This window comes from Leucoraja erinacea, chromosome 20 (assembly GCF_028641065.1).
Source record: "Leucoraja erinacea ecotype New England chromosome 20, Leri_hhj_1, whole genome shotgun sequence".
NCBI lineage: Eukaryota > Metazoa > Chordata > Chondrichthyes > Rajiformes > Rajidae > Leucoraja > Leucoraja erinaceus.
In genome coordinates this window covers 8,325,760-8,346,076 of record NC_073396.1, presented here as the reverse complement: position 1 = coordinate 8,346,076, position 20,317 = coordinate 8,325,760, and the positions used below count along the sequence as shown (strand labels likewise).

General features: G+C 46.0%; 1 protein-coding gene across 3 annotated transcripts in view; it reads right to left on the bottom strand.

Moving 5' to 3' along the window:
* Positions 1-6,137: 6,137 nt before the first annotated feature.
* Positions 6,138-20,317, bottom strand: part of prr35 (proline rich 35) — a 44,199-nt gene continuing 30,019 nt past the window's right edge. For all 3 annotated transcript variants that reach the window (XM_055651154.1, XM_055651155.1, XM_055651156.1), the window contains 2 exons: positions 12,481-14,187; positions 6,138-10,799 (listed from right to left, as the gene is read on the bottom strand). In XM_055651154.1, the coding sequence (XP_055507129.1) occupies positions 9,860-10,799; positions 12,481-14,045 (2,505 nt within the window). In that variant the 5' untranslated portion in view covers positions 14,046-14,187 and the 3' untranslated portion in view covers positions 6,138-9,859. The remainder of the gene's footprint in view (positions 10,800-12,480; positions 14,188-20,317) is intronic.

Here is a 20,317-nt window from a genome sequence, read left to right as displayed (position 1 = left end):
TTTGGATTACTAGTAGTCACTGAGTGGCACAGTGGTAGAGTTGCTGCCCTTACAGCGTCAGAGACCTGGGTTCGATCCTGACTACAGGTGCTGTCTGTACGGAGTTTGTGCGTTCTCCTCGCGACCATGTGGGCTTTCTCCAGGTACTTCGGTTTCCTCCCACATTCCAAAGAGGTGCAGGTTTGTAGGTTAATTGGCATCTGTAAATTATCTCTAGTGTGTGTAGATAGTGCTAGTGTAGTGTGGGACCGCTGGTCGGCGCGGTCTAAGTGGGCTGAAGGGCCTGTTTCCGAGCTGTATCTTTAAACTAAACTAAACTAAACACGAAACAGGCAAGTATTTGCCTTGGCGCACAGCCTCTCATAAACGTCATGAAAGTCTTTCAACACCCAATCAACCAGCTGTGACCATAATAACCCTTATCACCATAAAAAATGCAAAGAACTCTCACAGTTGACTTTGTGTAAATTCATTCAAATTAGTGGATAACCTGCTCTAAGTCTGACCTTTTGGGTCAGATTGGCTGGGAGAGATAACAATCCAAATATTCCAATTTCCATTTATTTAATTAAAAGGCCAGATAACAATATTACGTCTTTTGAACATTTTACTTTCTTTTAAACTTCTTTTACCTTGAACTTTAATCTGATTGTATATTGGATGGTATAATGTTTTTACAGCACTGCCATGATATTCCCAACCCCCAAACTACTAAGGTTTAAAAGAAAATCTGTATGTTCACTTTAAGTATACACTGAGGAAGTACAACTATGTAGAAGCAAAGAACTCCCAGATGCAGGTTTCGTAAGTTTATAAGTGATTGGAGTAGAATTAGGCCATTCGCCCTTTCAAGTCTACTGCGCCATTCAATCATGGCTGATCTATCTCTCCCTCCTAACCCCATTCGTCTGCCCTCTCCCCATAACTTCTGACACCCGTACTAATCAACAATCTATATATCTCTGCCTTAAAAATATCCACTGCATTGGCCTCCACAGCCTTCTGTGGCAAAAAATTCCACAGATTTACCAACCTCTGACGAAAAAAAAATTCTCCTCATTTTCTACTTAAAATATACTAATATCGGCTTTCAGCAATCACACAACAATAATTTGAAACTAAATCATGCCTTTATGGCCATAAAACTCTGCTGAATCCCTAGAGGGATCTGAACACAGTACACATGAACACAGTGGCGGCACGGTGACGCAGCGGTAGAGTTACTGCCTTACAGCACTTGCAGCGCTGGAGACCAGGGTTCGATCCCGACTACAGGTGTTGTCTGTACGGAGTTTGTACGTTCTCCCCGTGACCTGCGTTGGTTTTCTCCGAGATCTTTGGTTTCCTCCCACGCTCCAAAGACGTGCAGGTTTGTAGGTTGACTGGCAAATGTAAAAATTGTCCCTTGTGTGTGTGTGTGTGTGTAGGGTAGTGGTAATATGCAGGAATCGCTGGTCGGCGCGGACCTGGTGGGCCGAAGGGCCTGTTTCCGCGCTGTATCTCTAAACTAAGCTAAACAATTCAGAATGGAAGTATTGTGAGAGTGCGGCCATTAGTAATGAGCAAGCACAGGGATTATTGGACACCTACTGCCATTGGAAAGGTTCCAGATGAGGTTTATGGAAATGATCCCAGGGATGATTGAGTTAACATATGATGAGCGTTTGACATTACTGGGCCTGAACTCGGTGGTGTTTAGAAGGATGAGGGGAAAAAGCTCATCCCCGCAAGAATATGTTGGCCAACAGCAGATAGTAGCCCGAGAAATAAAATATCATGCCCTAGACGGTGCAAAATGATGCCAAAATCTGGTAACTATTGCACATGGACTCAGTGGGCTGTTACCAAGCAAGGGGCACTTTATTGGGGATTGTCTTTGTGTATGGTAATAATCAAACTAGTCTATATGTAAACAAATATTTTACTGTACCTTTGGTACATGCGACAATAAATTGCAGGATATTAACATGATAACACATGTTAATGTTATAGCATATAATAGCATGATAACACAGAATTTACCAGAAAAAAATCTGAGTGTGGAATTAAATGCAGTGGAATAAAATGGGCATGAGAATGCCACCAGATTGGTAGGACATTTACAGGTCACATCCAGTTGGATTCTCTCTCCTGATTCTATGAATATATACTATTACTGTATATATATATATATATACTACACAGTGGAGTTGCTGCCTTACAGTGCCAGCGACACAGGCTCCATCCTTGTTACGGGCGCTGCCTGTACGGAGTTTGTACGTTCTCCCCGTGGTCGCGTGGGTTTACCCTGTGAGCTTCGGTTTCCTCCCACACACCAAAGACACGCTGGTTTGTAGGTTAATTGGCTTGGTTAAAAAATATAAAAAATTGTCCCTTATGTATGATAGTGTTAATGTGCGGGGATCGCTGGTTGGCCCGGACTCGGTGGGCCGAAGGGCCTATTTCCGTGCTGTACCTCTAAACTAAACCAAGCAGAACTAAACATGGAACAGGTACCGCACAGGAACAGGCCCTTCGGCCCCCAGCCACTATGCAGAACATGATGCCAAGATAAACTGTCACTCTACTCAACAACGTACCTCGGTGACTGCCAATCACCCCCCACCCCCGGTCACTCCTCCCACGGGAAAAACACTATGTCTGTATATATGCTATTGTAAATATTTATTCAAATCATATGCTATGTCGCTCTTCCAGGGAGATGCTAAATGCATTTCGTTATCTCTGTACTGTACACTGACAATGACAATTAAAGTTGAATCTGAATCTGAATCTGAACTAATCTCATCTGTCTATGCACGAACCACACCCATCGATCGATTCCCTACATATCCATGTGCCTGTCTAACGTGGCTGCCTGGAATACCTATTTTCACTTTGTATCATGAGATATCGTCCATGCAAGCAATTAATAACATATACTTTTAAAAATATGATAAAAACAAAGATTAAAAACATCGCCATCCAATACTTAGGGCTGTTATCACTTCTCGTATTTATTTACCAATGTTGAAATCACAAAGTAAGAAAAAAACTATCCATTAAATAAGACATGGGATAATTGCTACTGAACATGGAAGTGAGAAGAGTTGAAATTCCTATATGTTACAGGTCCAGAACATGCTTAACCTTTCAAAATTAACCTACAATAATCAAATTTAATATACACTGCATGAATAAATAGTTATTCGATTAATATTTTAATCATAAAGTGCCTTTTTGGTTTCTTCAACGACATACTGTAGGTGAAACACATCCTAAATGGTAGCGTGGGAGAAAGCCTATGATCTTGCAACATGCTCAGTTTTGAATATTATTTCATAGTGCTTTTTATGTAAAACTGTAATAACAAAATGATAATCGCTTATGTAAAGAATAAATAATTTAAATTACAAGACTGCACTTGTAGGCAAAAAGATCTTAACAATGAAATCTTACATACAGTTAGAGCCATATTTTCCAACATGAGTAAATTAGTGAATGACATTCAGAAGCATTTTAATATACAACATATATTAAAAAACGAATATTGCAACATCACTCAGACAACAAGAGGTTATCTTATTTCTATTGGAATTGTTTATATTTGGCCTACCACTTCTCTTCATATCTGGGAGTTAGATCATGTTCTTTTAATCATTGTGTATTAGGAAGGTTGCTCACAGCCCAAGTTATGTCCTGTATCTCGGTTCAAGAAATTAGTTTACAGTCAGTAACATATTCGTAATGTAAATGCAACAGCGCAGCGGTTGTGAAAGGTGGCACCCAAACATAAAATGAATGGCCCTTCATCACATTTCCAGGTGAGTGGAGTCATAGATTGTGGCCACCAATTGTGCATTTAGTAGAACTACTTCACTGCTTTGGGGCGGCACGGTGGCGCAGCGGTAGAGCTGCTGCCTTACAGTGCCAGACACCCAAGTTCGCTTCCGACTATGGGTGCTGCCTGTACGGAGTTTCTACGTTCTCCCCGCGACTGCGTGGGTTTTCCCCAGGTGCTCCGGTTTCTTCCCACACTCCAAAGAGTTATGCCCCTGTCCCACTTAGGAAGCCTGAACGGAAACCTCTGGAGTTTGCGCCCCAAAGGTTTCCCGGTTCCCGGAGGTTTTTGTCAGCCTCCCTACCTGCTTCCACTACCTGCAACCTCTGGCAACCACCTGCAACCTCCGGGAACCGCACGGAAACCTTGGGTGGGGCCCAAAGTCTCCAGAGGTTTCCGTTCAGGTTTCCTAAGTGGGACAGGGGCATTACAAGGTTGTGGGTTAATTGCCTCGGTAAAACTGTAAACTGTCCCTAGTGTGTGGGACAGTGTTCGTGTACGGGGTGATCGCTAGTCTGCGCGGACTCGGTTGGCCGAAGGGCCTGTTTCTGCACTGTCTCTCTAAAGGCTAAAGCTTCACATACAGATAGTGATTTAGTTCCTGTTGGGTCACTGTCACCATCCCCACACAGTTCTTTGTGACACCAATGTGAAAGGTAATTGTGAAAACTGACTTCAACAAAACACAAATGTCAGATGGTGAAATGGCCAACATTATTTAGGATGGTTTAACCACTCCGCTGCCTCTGATAAACCCTCATTGCATGCTGTGTATTTAATATACAGTCTACCTGCATTATTACAGACCTCCTTATAATGGGTCAACAATAGCATCTCTGGAGAGAAGGAATGGGAGACGTTTCGGGTCGAGACCCTTCTTCAGACTGGTTAGGGATAAGGGAAACGAGAGATATAGGTGATGGTGTAGAGAGATAAAGAACAATGAATGAAAGATATGCAAAAAGCTAACGATGATAAAGGCCATTGTTAGCTGTTTGTTGGGTGAAAACAATATACGTACTGGCGTGACTTTGGTGGGGGAGGGATAGAGAGAGAGGGAATGCCGGGGCTACCTGAAGTGAGAGAAACCAATATTCATACCACTGGGCTGTAAGCTGCCCAAGCGAAATATGTGATGCTGTTCATCTGATTTGCGTTTAGCCTCACGCTGGCAATGGAGGAGACGGAGGGCAGGAAGGTCTGTGTAGGAATGGGAAGGAGAATTAACGTGTTTAGCAAACGGGAGATCAGGTAAGTTCAGGTGGACTGAGCGGGAGGTGTTCAGCGAAACGATCGCCCAGTCGACGTTTGGTCTCGCCGATGTACAAGAGTCCACGTCTGCAACAACGGGCACAGTAGATGAGGTTGGAGGAGGTGCAAGTGAACCTCTGCCTAACCTGAAAGGACTGTCGGGGTCCCTGGCCAGAGTCGAGGGTTGGAGGCGTGGGGGCAGGTGTTATAATGAGCTTTTGGTTATAATGGAACGAGGTGGCAATAGACAATAGACAATAGGTGCAGGAGTAGGCCATTCGGCCCTTCGAGCCAGCACCGCCATTCAATGTGGTCATGGCTGATCATCCCCAATCAGTACCCCGTTCCTGCCATCTCCCCATATCCCCTGACTCTGCTATTTTTAAGAGCCCCATCTAACTCTCTCTTCAAAGCATCCAGAGAACCTGCCTCCACCGCCCTCAGAGGCAGAGAATTCCACAGACGATTTGTGGGCGGTGTGTAACGTAGTATTGGGTAGTAGAAAGCGAGGGCGGGGCGAGAACTAGCAGCATGAAGGCAGCGTTAGCACGGTGCCCGTCCTTGGTGTACCGTGTGTGGAACTGGGGGGGAGGGGGTCTCTGTGGCTCCCTGCCCTGTGAATCCCCCCTGGGTCTAACCCCATCCCAGCTCCACACCCCTTCCCTCCCAGCCGTGGGGTAAAACCAATTAATCTTTACCCCCTTATTCTGTTATAGCGGACAATCAGCAATAACAGACACCATTCACCCCCCCACCCACAGTCCATTATAATGAGGCTTATCTGTATATTAAATAGCAAAGGTTGAATATTACAGAATTATCAGTGCTTTAAAGCCGGATTATTCATTTTTCAAAGACATAAAAATAGAAATTGGTTTGAGTACATTTTCATGCTCAGGACAAATATATCACAGGAGGACTCCAACTTTGTATAACTTTATAAACTAGACAGCTAGTTTACAGGTTACTTTGTTTGTGGGGCCCATTACTTTCATGCATCCTGGTGTAACCTGAAGACTGAGTGTAGCTCTCACATGAACACAGCTATTTTCACTGAACGGTGCAGGTGATGATCAGCGGAGGAGGAGATGCCAGGGATCTTCAGTCTTTGAAGGCTCTGTCGAAGGAGGTTAGCCCCACGTGGGGCATCCTTGATCAGCCAGGTCATGAGAAGACATCCAGGGAAGTTGACTTGTGAATGGTCCAACAGTTCTTTTGTTACCACATGTACAGACACACAGTCTTTTTTGCTCACAGTTCAGTGGAGTATCGCCATACCTATGCACATGCTGGAAAGGAGGCAGAGGAGATTTACGTGGATGCTGCCAAGCCAAGACTCGAGGATCTGAGCTGTCGGGAGAGGTTGAGCAGGCTAGGACTCTATTCCTTGGAGCGCAGGAGGATGAGGGGAGATCTTATAGAGGTGTATAAAATCATGAGAGGAATAGATCGGGTAGACGCACAGAGTCTCTTGCCCAGGGTAGGGGAATTGAGAACCAGAGGACTAAAGGTTTAAGGTGTGAGGGGAATCATTTAATAGGAATCTGAAGTGTAACTTTTTCATACAAAGGGCAGTGGGTGCATGGAATGGGGTGGAAGATTGCAACCTTCACGTGGTCCGCCCTGTTTCGACTAATGCAATCAACTCGACGTGCACAAACGGAAGATCAAATAGAACAAGTTCTCCAACAACTTTAGGCTGTGCACGCCACACGAAAGAAGAAGGTGCATGGAATGAGCTGCTGGAGGAGGAAGGGCCTGTTTCCACGCTGTATGACTCTATGACTGACCTAAGCACAATCCTTGCTTAGTGTATAGAATTAGTCCACTGAGACCACAAGCAAGAGTTGCAAGGTTTTGGTGCCATTTATAAAGTGCAGTCTGGTCCGTGAGCTCGGACTTCTGGAGCGGTGCCCGATCAAGACGAGCACCAGGCTGTTGCTCTCCTTCCTGGTCATCCAGCGAACTGTCGTCCCTCTCCTCTCCTCGCCCGGCCACCTTCAGCCTTTGTGCCCCAGCTGGGGGGGCTCCCGCAGCCGACCACGAGGGCGCGGAAGGAAGGTGGGACTCCGCTTCGCTCTTTTACCGGCCCTTGTTGTCGTGCCCGACATCTCCAGCTCTCTCCATCCTCCTCTCTGGTCCTCGGGGGGCCGGGCTCGGGGGCTCCCTCTGCTGTCCACCGCCCGCCGGTCCTCCCTCCTGAAGAAGGGTCTCAACCCGAAACATCACCCATTCCTTCTCTCCAGAGATGCTGCCTGTCCCGCTGGGTTACTCCAGCATTTTGAGCATCTACCTTCCTCCTGACCATGGCAGCACAGTGGCGGAACCAACACATATAGAGTGTATCGTCCCATCTAGCCGTGGCACCATCTCCAGTGTAAAATACAGACACTACCCTATGAATCGCTGTGGCATACATCCTAGTCCTTCATCTTCTGCCAATACATCTGCACCGCTGATCATGTACTGTAGCTATTTTCTGACCCATTCTATCCAAGTGTGCAGATTACATTAAACTGCAAAGGAGCAAATTTCTGCATGAAGGGACACAGAGTGTATTAACCAGCATCTGCAGTGTTTGGTTCAATAGATTTCTGCATGTTGCCTCTCTTTAAAGAGAACGTTATTGATTATCTGGGCAAGTGGTGTATCATGGGCCCGGCATTCAGCAGTAATAGAGACAGACCCTGCAGTGTTTTTTTTCCTTTCATGCCCTTTACTTTAATAACAAGGAGGACCTCTTTAATTATCACTCCTGTAAGCTGCCTCGTGAAAACTCACACCGTGATGTGCTGTGTGAACATTGTCACTGTTTAATTGCGAAGCACTAATTCAGATATAGCATGTTTAAATGATGTTGCAGGCAGCTGCCATGGAAGGCTGTTGAGAACATGGGACAATCTAGCAGCACGCACACTCCTTCCACATGGTGACCCGTTCCTGAGCTTGACTTCGAGGCACCAATTTCAGACCCATGTGAGATCCTTTGTGACTTTTGCCCTGTAATTTTCCCAAAACACGTCAACAGGTGCGTGAACACAGGAAAATATAGGTAAATTAGTGTGTATGGAGGAACTACAGATGCTGGTTTAAACCAAAGATAGACACAAAGAGCTGGAGTAACTCAGCAGGACAGACAGTATCTCTGGAGAGCAGGAATGGGTGACGTTTCGGGTCGAGAAGAAGGGTCTCAACCCGAAACTTCACACATTCCTTCTCTCCAGAGATGCTGCCTGTCCCGCTAAGTTACTCCAACTTTTTGTGTCCATTATAGATAAATTAGAACAGTTATAAGCATGTAAGATATAACTTTCTGTATTCAGTAATGCAACAGGCAAAGCAACTGGATGTTAATGGGAGAGTCCAAGACCAGAGGGCACAGCCTCAGAATAAAATAACATACCTTTAGAAAGGAGATGAGGAGGAATTTCTTTACAGAGGGTGATAAATCTGTGGAATACATTGCCACAGACGGCTGTGGAGGCCGTCATTGGGTATTTTTAAGGAGGACATCGACAGATTCTTGATTAGTAAAAGTGTCAAGGGTTATGTGGAGAAGGCAGGAGAATGGGGTTGAGAGGGAAAGATTGATCAGCCATGATTGAAAGACGGAATAGACTCAATGGGCTGAATGGCCTAATTCTGCTCCTATGATGTTATGAACATGAATAATAACGAACATAATATGCACTTCGTTTGAAATATGAGATTAATGGAACTGTTCAAATGATGCAGTTTAAGGAAGATTAACTTTATTTTATTTTAATTAGCGAACCAGACTCTACTGTTATTTTAAGGTGAGAAGGCAAAATTGAAAGAAGATGTGCGGGGCATGTTTTTTTTTTTGGATAGGGGGTGGCGGGCACCTGGGACACATTACCAGGGGTGGTGATGGAGGCAGATACGATAGTGACGTTTAAGAGGCTTTTAAATGGACCCACCATTTGGAGCGGAGCGGAGCTCGGATTCAGCCGCGGGACTGACATTACTCCCCATCACCCGGCGGGGTCACAGCATCAGAAGCCTAGATCACCTCGGCGCAGAGGAAGAACAAGAAGGGAAGAGACAAGGGCTTAAGACTGTTGCCTTCCATCACAGTGAGGAGGTGCCTGGTGAACTCACTGTGGTGGATGTTAATTTGTGTTTATTGTGTGTTTTTGTCATTTTTACTATATGTAGGACTGCAAGGAAATGAAATTCCGTTCAGACTGTAAGGTCTGAATAACAATAAAGGCTACTTTGACTTTGACTTTGGAAATGCAGTGAATGGAGAGAGATGGGTCATGTGCTGGTATAGGAGATTAGTTTCACTCTGCTTCATGTTCGGCATGGACATCGGAAGCCACAGGGCCTGTTTCTGTGCCGTGCTGTTCTGTTCATTTCAGATATTGTGTAGAGGCGCAGCGGTAGAGCTACTGCCTTAGACGCCGGTTCGATCCTGACTACGGGTGCTGCCTGTACAGAGTTTCTACGTTCTCCCCGTGACCCGTGTGGGTTTTTCCCACACTACAAAGACGTGCAGGTTCGTAGGTTAATTGGCTTTGGTTAAAAAGTGTACATTGTCCCTAGTGTGTGTAGGATAGCGCTAGTGTACGGGGTGATCGCTGGTCGGCGCGGACTCGGTGGGCCGAAGGGCCTGTTTCCGCGCTGTATCTCTAAACTAAACTAAACCTGTTCCAGTGCTGGCCGTTAATGAAGCCATTCTGTCTAATTACCGACACAACCACTGTGCTCTTATCTTCACATTGCTGGGCTCATACTATCCTATTCTGTTTTATTGATCCTAACCTATCTGCCACTGAAGGGGTGAGTACACACAACTTTCATCCCCCCCTTCTGATCATCACCTGACGGTGCCCTTTTCAAAGCCTCACCCTTGCTGCAGCTCTCCTCAGCCATTGGCAGCGGGTGTGAAATAAACTTCCCCTCAGCACTCAGAGGTACACTGGAGTCTGCTTCGCACTTGGTTGCTCTGTTTGTGAATGTAGTCTCTGTTGAAATGCTCTTTGGCAGCTGAGGGCCGCTGGCTCTCGCTAGATCTGCCCTGTGAGTGGCGACGGTGTCCATTTCCGGGGAGGTTCCCAGTCTTTCAAACCCGTGCACTTTCACGCACGAATCCGACGACTTGTTGTCAGCGTTTGCGTAACAGTTTTGCGTTGCTTTCGCTTTGCTCACTGCGCTTTCTGCACGTGTGCCCGCACTTTGCTCCGCTCGGCCTAGGCCCGCTACCCGCGTGCCGCAATTTTCGAACGTTTCTTCCGGGCATTCGCTGTTCTTACGGTTCCCCACAACCCCATCCTGTGACTTCTTGACAGAGAGGTCCAAGGGTCCTTCATGTTGCTTGGATGTCTTCTCCAATACCTGGCGGATGTGGTATAATTCTTTTCTAATCTTAGTTAGTTGTCCCCTGAGTTGTTTCTGGCCGGGTGTATCCTCATCGACCACAAAGCACAACTTCTCTTCAACATCTTGGTATTCGTGGATGACTTTACAAAGGTCGTTTATCAGCACCACAGAGCCATTCGTCTCTTTGCCTGTCTGAAGACAGTTAGATGCTTTACCCGATTTGCAGAGGTTGTTACTTACTGGGGAAGTTGCAGTTGGGGACAACTTTCTGAACTCAGGGCTTCTCCTTTGATTTTCCTTTGGCGTTTCCTCCAGTTCTGTGGTCCATTGTGGTGGCATCTTTTGGTACGATGACAAAATGCTCTCGATGCAAGGCGGCTCACTGGTGAGAAAAATGTAAAGTTAGGGTTATGCCAACAAAATGGAGTCTTTGATCTGAACAGAGATTCCACCACGGGCCCATATTACACACGAGCACAAAAGGTCCACGCAGAGAGTCACCATATTCCACCTGAGGTAATGGCTGCCTTGCCAACAATCTGTCTGTCCCTCCCTCCTTTCTTTTTTGTCTTATAGTATGTGTTAAATGTATGTTTTAGTGTTCTTTAGCTTGTTTTATGTGGGGGGGTTGGGGGAAACTTTTTTTAAAATCTCTTACCTCGACGGAGTTGCAATTTTTTCCATATCGTATCTCCATCCACACTGTGGCCTAACAGCGAGGAGTTGGCGGCCTCTGTTGGAGACCGACTTTGGGAGCTCTAACCGCGGGAGCCTGCGGTCTTTAACATCATGGAACTCGCGGTCCCTGGTTAGAGACCAACTTCGGGAGCTCCAAGTCGCAGGGGACTTTGATCGCCCCAACGCGGGGGCTTCAATCGCCGGCAACGGGAGCTTCGACCGCTCCCGACTACGGGAGAATGAGGAAGAAGATTGGACTTTATTGCCTTCCATCACAGTGAGGAATGTGGGAATCCACTGTGGTGGATGCTTATGTTAACTTCTATGTAGTTGTGTGTCTTGTTTCTTATTTTAGTATGGCTGCATGGTAAATCAAATATCACGGTACTTTAATTGGTACACGTGACAATAAAAGACCTTTGAATGTTTAAGGTGTGTAGGAGGAAACATGTTCACCCAGTTCGAGCAGTAACTGAAACACAAAGGTGCAACACAGCAGCGCAGCTGTAGCGTTGCTGCCTCACGGAGCCAGGGACCTCGGTTCGATCCTGACTAGGGGTGCTGTCTGTACTGTGTTTGTACGTTCTCCCCTGTGACCACGTGGGTCTTCTCCTGGTGCTCTGCTTTCTTCCCACACTCCAAGGACATATAGGTTTGTAGGTTAATTGGCTTTGGTAAAAAAATTGTAAGTTGTCCCTAGTGTGTAGGATAGTGCTAGTGTACGCGGTGATTGCAGGTTGTCGCGGACTCGATGGACTGAAGGGCCTGCTTCCGTATCTCTAAAGTAAAGTCTAAGGTGAGCATTTTATTTTATGTTTATTATAGTCATAGTCATATAGTGCGGAAACAGGCCCTTCGGCCCAACATGCCCACACCGGCAAACATGTCCCACCTGCCTGCATTTGACCCATATCCCTCTAAACCTGCCCTATGCATGTACTTGTCTAAATGTGTGTTAAACAATGCGATAGTACCTGCCTCAACTACCTCCTCTGGCAGCCCGTTCCATACACCCATCACCCTTTGTGTGAAAAAGTTACCCCTCAGGTTCCTATTAAATATTTCCCCCCCCCTCGCCTTAAACCTATGTCCTCTGGTTCTCGATTCCCCTACTCTGGGCAAGAGACTGTAATCTCCTCCGCACATGATGTTGTACTAAGATCACTCCACTCCTAACTGTCACTGTATGCCATGTTGTCACTTGCGGGCGGAGCACCAAGGCAAATTCCTTGTATGTGAATACTTGGCCAATAAACTCAACTTATTCGTTATTCTTATTCATCCTCCTGTGTTCCAAGGAATAGAGTCCTAGCCTGCTCAACCTCTCCCTATAGCTCAGGCCCTCGCGTCCCGGCAACATCCTCGTAAAACTTTTGTGAACTAACCTATTGTCTGGCTGCTTGGAATTTTCGGATGAAAGAGGAACCGACAGTAACGTTGACTGGCTTGGATTGTCTTTTGTTTCCTCCAGGCTTGCTGATGTTTCGCTTGTTCTTGGGGAAACCGTCAAAGACGTCTCTTGGTTCTTTACAATCGTTGGTTTGATAAACCTGTCCTCGGTGTCCCGGGAGTTTTTACAAGTTGGAGAGTTGTACACAAATGCGTTTTTGTGAGTTACTGCGGTGGGCGTCGGGTATTTCTGGTCAGGGGCCCGTGCCAAGAAGGACTTGTAGTTGGCTTCAGCTGAACTGCCGTCCGCCTGCACAGAAGGTTTGCTCACATGAGGCCTTAAGATGGGAACCTTACGCAAATAGGCTTTGTTGGGAATATCGAGTGCCCGCGATGCAAGGATATTTGCAGCCGCCGGGTTTGTTAGGTCCTGGTCATTGTGGCTGGTTGTCGATCTATTCTCCGCCGTGCTGAGGGTCTGCTCGAATAACAGGGGGTAGAAGAACCTAGGTGGGATTGGAGACCGTCCTGGGAGATGTGCAGGTTGCAAATGCCCAGACTGTGGGTGGACTAACTGAGCTGAGGAGCCGAGGAAAGGCAGCTGAGCCACCTGTGCAGGTGTCGTTCCGTTGGGATTGATGGCAGGACTCAAATAGGAGAACAGACTGTGGTTCATGGGGTAATTGACCCCGAGCACTGAGAGATTCAATCCCTGCGGCTCTTGGTAGTCGCTGTACGCCGGTGGTGGGTAGCACGGAATTATATTTGTCTCAGTACACGATGAAGAAATGTCAGCTGCGTGCTTTCTCTGCCCAGATGTGACCAGCTTCCACTGTTCCATGAGAATCCCATTACTGCTCACACAGTTCCTCGGAAGCTTGTAGTGTTTTAGCTTGGCTTCCAGTCCCGCAGCTGGTAAAACCTTATTCTTCATGACCGAGTCCTTCAGGGAAAAGACATCAGTTATAATGAAATCAGTCTCGGCCTTTTTGCTCAGTTTGGCCATTTTGCTTCTGGAGGGCGTGTGTAGGTCAGCGTTGGGTAAACACCTTGCCTCCTGCGTTTTCTTGGAGTGGTCCGTTGATTTCGGTTCCGTGCCGAAGCCAACTTTCTCTCTTTCTCTTGAGGGGCACGTCCGTTTGTCAGGTCCTTCCAAAGTGCTTAGCTCAACGCTGGCTCTGCAGGCGTCCCACCTGTCGGCGCCTTTGATAGAAGTGTCACCTGCAATGGAGACATCGTCGCTGCTTTCCAATTCCAGTCTGCGTTTCTCCGACCGCCCCGGGTCCATCGCGCCTTGCAGCAAGCGGAGATCAGAATTGAGAATGTTGTTCTTCTTGTAAGGCCAGTCCGACTCTATCAGCAGCGAGAGGGAGTTTTTACACAAGCTGTACTTCATGTGGTTGTAAAGGTGCGATTTCTCCATGCAGGTGAAGGGGCATTGGAAGCATTTGTAGTTGTATGGTTTCCCCCATGGCCTGGGGATGTAATGTGGCTTCTTTGGCTTGCGTTCCTTGTGCCTACAAACCGCACTATTCTTGCAGCTTACCTCGTCTTTGGACATGTTGCTCGTGGAATACTGCAGAGATATCTTTGTGATGTCAAGATTGTGCTTCAGATCAGTTGTTGTATCCACCTTTAAAAAGACATTTCATTGGCGACGGGACACTTGCACTGTTGACCCTTAGAAGAATACAATCCGGAACCTACAAGATAAATAATGAGCTGATATTTAATATTTGAATGAAAACGTTTAATTTAACACCAGTTTAGTTAAATAATAGCCATTATTGGTGAAGAAAGTCAACAAATATTTTCAATAATCATTTCTGTCTCTTTGTGTATTCAATCAGAGGGTGGTGAATCTGTGGAATTCATTGCACAAGAGGCTGTGGATATTTTTAAGGCAGAGATAGATAGATTATTGATTAGTACGGGTATCAGGGGTTATGGGGAGAAGGCAGGAGAATGGGGTTGGGAGAGAGAGATAGATCAGCCATGATTGAATGGTGCAGTAGGTTTGATGGGCCAAATGGCCTAATTCTGCTCCTATCACTTATGACCTTATGAGCCTGCATCTGCAGTTCTTTGCTTCTGCTGTACATCATAATTGTACTTCTTTAGTGTATACTTAAAGTGAACATGGTGATTTTCTTTTAGAAGTTAAGTAAAAGCCATAAGTATCATTCAGGTGTCTTACATGTGTGAAAGTAGACACAGAGTCCGCGTTGACCAGTGATCACCCCGTACACTAACACTATCCTACACACGAGCGACAATTGGTCTGAGGGGAAACTGGAGTACCCAGAGAAAACCCATGTGGCCATGAACCTGCAAACTCCATACAGACAGCACCCGTGGTGAAGATCGAATCCGGATCACAGGCGCCGTAAGGCAGCAACTCTACCGCACCGCCACCGTGCCGCCCCGATGCTCAAAATAGTATTTAAACTATATTTAAATTATCTAGCAAAAATGTGTGTGAATACACTTGGCCTTTCGATGTATGGATGTAAATTCATTATCTACCTCGGCCAGAGGACAAAACTGTGAAAGGTGATTTCCGTAAAGAAAATGAGCCAACAGGTTGCATTTGAGAGCTGAGTGTTTGCGGCTGGTTCATTCACAAGGGTCTTTAACGCTTGTTGTGTTCTTTCACACAATGTGGCAAACCACGTTCGGATTTCATGCTTACCTGCCTGGCACCGTGCATTATTTATGCCTGACTACAAGACAAAGTAAAAAGGTGCAACACTGCCCTCCCTCAGGCATTACAATGCTTATGAACAACACCTGTTCTGGGAGCACTGTCTCCAAGGTACCAATGTGTTAATTGCTCATAACTGTTTCTTTCAGGACAGCTCAACCCGATGGCAATAAATATGGACAACATCACTTAAACAAAACGCTGGGGTAACTCATCGAGCCAGGCAACGTCTATTTGTGGAGAAAAACGTTTCGGGTCAGGACCCTTCTCCAGAATGAAGGAAGGTCCTGACCCGAAGAGAGCAGTTTTTTAGGTTGTTTGGCTTTGGTAAAATTGTACATTGTCCGTTGTGTGTAGGACAGTGCTAGTGTATGGGGTGATCGCTGGTCAGCACGCACTCGATGGGACGAAGGGCCTGATTTTGCGCTGTATCTCTAAAGACTAAAGCCATTGCACTACCCGCATTCAAATGCATTGTAATAGGACTCGATCACAGTTATATAATAATAATAATAGTACTTTGATTGGTTTGTTAGCTAATTTTTTTATTTAATGAGGAGAGTCCATTTGATCTTTCCAAACAAGCTCCAAGTAAGTTTGGAGGTTAATTCAAGAGTAGGGAAATGGTGGGAATCAGAAGTGGGCAAAGCAGAAAGGCCTGATGGGTTTCCCCGTTCCCTCTCAATGTGGAGACGTACTTTAAAAAAATCAAATGCCTAATATGATTGAATTGCCCAGTGCCATGCTATGCCTGTGTGTTATGCTGTTCAATCAGAAATTAAACTACATGAAAGATCAGGGACATATTAAAGGGCCTGTCCCACTGTACGAGGTAATTCAAGAGTTCTCCCGAGTTTTCCCATGATTCGAACTCGGAGAATGTCCGTAGGGGTCCGTAGGAGTTCGTGGATGTGTCGTAGTGGCTCGTAATGCTAACGGTAGGTACTCGGGAAATCCGGTAAACTCGTGACGTTTTTTCAACAGTGAAAAATGGCCACGAGTAAAAAAAAAATACTCGTGATTAAAAAGAATTGTTACTTTTTAGTCGTACGAGCCGCTACGAGACATCTATGAACTCCTACGGACCCGCTACGGGCATTCTCCGAGCTGGAATCAGGGGAAAACTCGGGAGAACTCTTGAATTACCTCGTACAGTGGGACAGGCCCTTTAGAGTTGCACAGTTTCCAATGTAACAATGTTCGGAGTTGATGGATTTGCCGATCGTCATTCCTTGTTGTCCTTTGGCTTTAGTTTTTAGAGATACAGCACGGAAACAGGCCCTTCGGCCCACCGAGTCCGCGTTGACCCCATACACTAGCTCTATCCTACACACTGGGGACAATTTACCATTCGACCAGGCCAATCAGCCTACAAACCTGTACGTCTTTGGAGTGTGGGAGGAAACTGGAGCACCCGGAGAAAACCCACGCAGGTCACGGGGAGAACGTACAAACTCCACACAGACAGCACCCGTAGTCAAGATGGAACCCGGGTCTCTTGGCGCTGTAAGGCAGCAGCTCTACCGCTGTGCCATCGTGCCGAGCTGATTGTCTGCTCAAGATGTAGGATTGAAGAATCTGGATTGAAATGAGTTCTTCTTGGAAGCTTGAGTTTGAGATAACTAATAGAGGCAGCTGGGCATTTGGGGACGAGTTGCTGCATTGGATGTGATCCCAGGACTCGTACAGGGAAACAGATTGTGGTTTCTAGGGTAGTTAACCCTGATCACTGAGTCATGACTTTATGTTAGAACATAGGACATAGAACAATACAACACAGGAACAAGCCCTCAGGCCCACAAGGTCTGTGCTGAACACAATGCCATATCAAACTAATCTAATTTTCCTGCACACAATCCATATCCCACCACTCCTGTACATTCATGTGCCTTTTCTAAAAGCCTCTTAAATGCCACTTTCCAATCTGTTTCCACCACCACATTCAGCAGAAGTTCCTTGCTACCCAGGATAAAGTAATTTTAAAGTCATAATCAAGGATCAATCTCTCCCCAGTCACTCCCCTCTTCACCTTTCTACCATCAGGCAAGAGTTGCTGAAGTTTGAAAACACATACGTTCACAAGTTATAGGAGTAGAATTGGGCCATTCGGCCCATCGAGTCTATTCCGCCATTCAATCGTGGCTGATCTCTGCCTTTTAATCCCATGTTCCTGCCTTCACCCCATAACCCTTGACGCCAGTTCTAATCAAGAATTTGTCTATCTCTGCCGTAAAAATATCCACTGACTTGGCCTCCACAGCCCTCTGTGGCAATGAGCTCCACAGATTAACTACCCTCTGACTAAAGAAGAATAACTACCTCCAGATTCAGGAACAGTTTCCTCCCAACTGTTATCAAGCAACTGAACCATCCTCTCATCAGCTAGAAGGCAACCCTGGCCTCCCATCTACCTCATTGGAGACTGTTGAGCTCATCTTTAATCTGACTTTATTCGACTTCAGTGTTATGCCTTGCACTAAATGTTGTACCTTTTATCGTTTAGTGGTACACTGTGGACTCTTGACTACATTCAATCGTGTACAGTAGTTTCTTTTACTGGATAGTAGTGAATAAAAGCTTTTAATTGCACCTTGATACACGCGACAATAATAAAGAAACTCAACTAAACTGAACTACTTTTGTTTTTTGATTCATTTTTATTTAACTTTTACTTGGCGCACACTTCATTCATTGTTCTAAATATTCACTCCGATCACTATGGTGGAGGAGAGAACTGCAGATGCTGGTTTAAATTGAAGGTGGACACAAAATGCTGGAGTACCTCAGCGGGACAGGCAGCATCTCTGGAGAGAAGGAATGGGTGACGTTTTGGGTCGAGACCCTTCTTCAGACTGTGTCAATAGTGGGTACTATGTATAAAATGCAATGAAGCAATTTACTGGGTGTCCCCACACTAGCATCTTCAAACCCTTGTGAGTTCTACCATCCAGTAGACGACAAGAGCATATCCACCACAATGTCTTAATACCAGCTACCAACATGTTGAACTAGATGTGTATCCATTGTTGTTGGTTCTAATCCTTGACTTCTCTATTGAACAGCACTTTGATCACCCAGCTGATCAAAACATCTCAGTTCCACCTGCAACGCAGGGGCAACAATGCAAGGTCTGTAATTATCATCTTGAGAATAGTTAATTAGTTAGAGACACAGCATGGAAACAGGCGCTTCGACCCACCGAGCATTCAGATGCAGCAGGCAGTGAAGAAAGCTAATGGCATGTTGGCCTTCATAACAAGAGGAGTTGAGTATCGGAGCAAAGAGGTCCCTCTGCAGTTGTACAGGGCCCCTAGTGAGACCACACCTAGAGTATTGTGTGCAGTTTTTGGTATCCAAATTTGAGGAAGGACATTCTTGCAATTGAGGGAGTGCAGCGTAGATTCACAAGGTTAATTCCCGAGATGGCGGGACTGTCATATGTTTGAAGAATGGAGCGGCTGGGCTCGTATACACTGGAATTTGGAAGGATGAGAGGGGATCTTATTGAGATATATATGATTATTAAGGGATTGGACATGCTGGAGGCAGGAAACAGGTTCCTGATGTTGGGGGAGTCCAGAACCAGGGGCCACAGTTTAGGAATAAGGGGTAGGCCATTTAGAACGGAGATGAGGAAAAACTGTTTCACCCAGGGAGTTGTGAATCTGTGGAATTCTCTGCCACAGAAGGCAGTAGAGGCCAATTCTCTGGATGTTTTCAAGAGAGAGTTAGATAGAGCTCTTCAAGATAGTGGAGTCAAGGGATATGGGTAGAAGGCAGGAATGGGGTACTGATTGGGGATGATCAGCCATGATCACAGTAAATTGCAGTGCTGGCTCGAAGGGCCGAATGGCCTACTCCTGCACCTATTGTCTATTGTCTATTGAGTTCTCGCCGACCAAAGATCACCTGTACACTGGTTCTATCCTACTCACTTGTGACAATTCACAGAAGCCAATTAACCTGCAAACCTGCACGTCTTTGGAGTGTGGGAGGAAACCGGAGCATCAAGAGAAAACCCACGTAGTCCCAGGGAGAACGTACAAACTCTGTACAGACAGCACCCGCTGTCAGGATCGAACCTGGGTCTCTGGTGCTGTAAGGAGCAACTCTACCACTGCGCCACTGTGAATAAGTAATAAATCATTTTGCCATATAATAGGAGGTTGCTGCAGGTAATGAGGGAGCCACATTTAGAGGATTTTAGGCGTCTTTCCAGTGAATAAATAAACTATAAAGTAGCTTGACATGTTGAGAGCAGGCTTAGCCATTAGTCTTTGTTTGTTAGTGCAGCAGTCCGAGAGGATGGCGATTTGTATGGTCGTGGGACTTTCTACACTTCAGCTTAGCTCAGATCTTTGCTTTGTTTACAGAATGTACTCATGAGGATTTCCGTTTACCAAATCAATTCTAGATTAGGGGGACGGCACGATGGTGCAGCGGTAGATTTGCCGCCTCATAGCGCCAGAGACCCGGGTTTGTTCCTGACTACGGGCGCTGTCTGTACGGAGTTTGTACGTGCTCCCCGTGACCACGTGAGGTTTCTCTGGGTGCTCCGATTTCCTCCCACATTCCAAAGACGTGCAGGTTTGTAGGTTAATTGGCTTTTGTTAAAAAAAAATGTAAATTGTCCCTAGGGTGTAGGGTGGTGCTGATGTACAGGGTGATCGCTGGTTGCCGTGGTGCCTGTTTCCTCACTGTATCTCTAAAGTAAAGTCTAATTGGTCATGACAAGGAACGTCACCTACCTTTGCTGCCTGACCTGCTGAGTTACTCCAGCACGTTGTGTCTGTGCTGACCAAGATGACCCATCTCAGCTAGTCCCATTTACTTGCTCACGTTACCCACATCACCCAACATGTCCCATCTACTCTCGTCCCACCTGCCTGCATATGGCCCACATCCTTAGAAACCTTTTCCTATCCATGTTCCTGTCCAAATATCTTTTAAATGGTGTTATTGTACTTGCTTCATCTTCTGGCAGCTCTTTCCATATACCCACCATCGTCTAAATCAGTGGTTCCCAACCTTTTTTTGGCCATGCCCCACCTAATCACCTCTAAAATCCTGATGCCCCCCCCCCCCCCCCCCATGTGGTGATATATAATTCTTATCATTTAAAAAGTGAA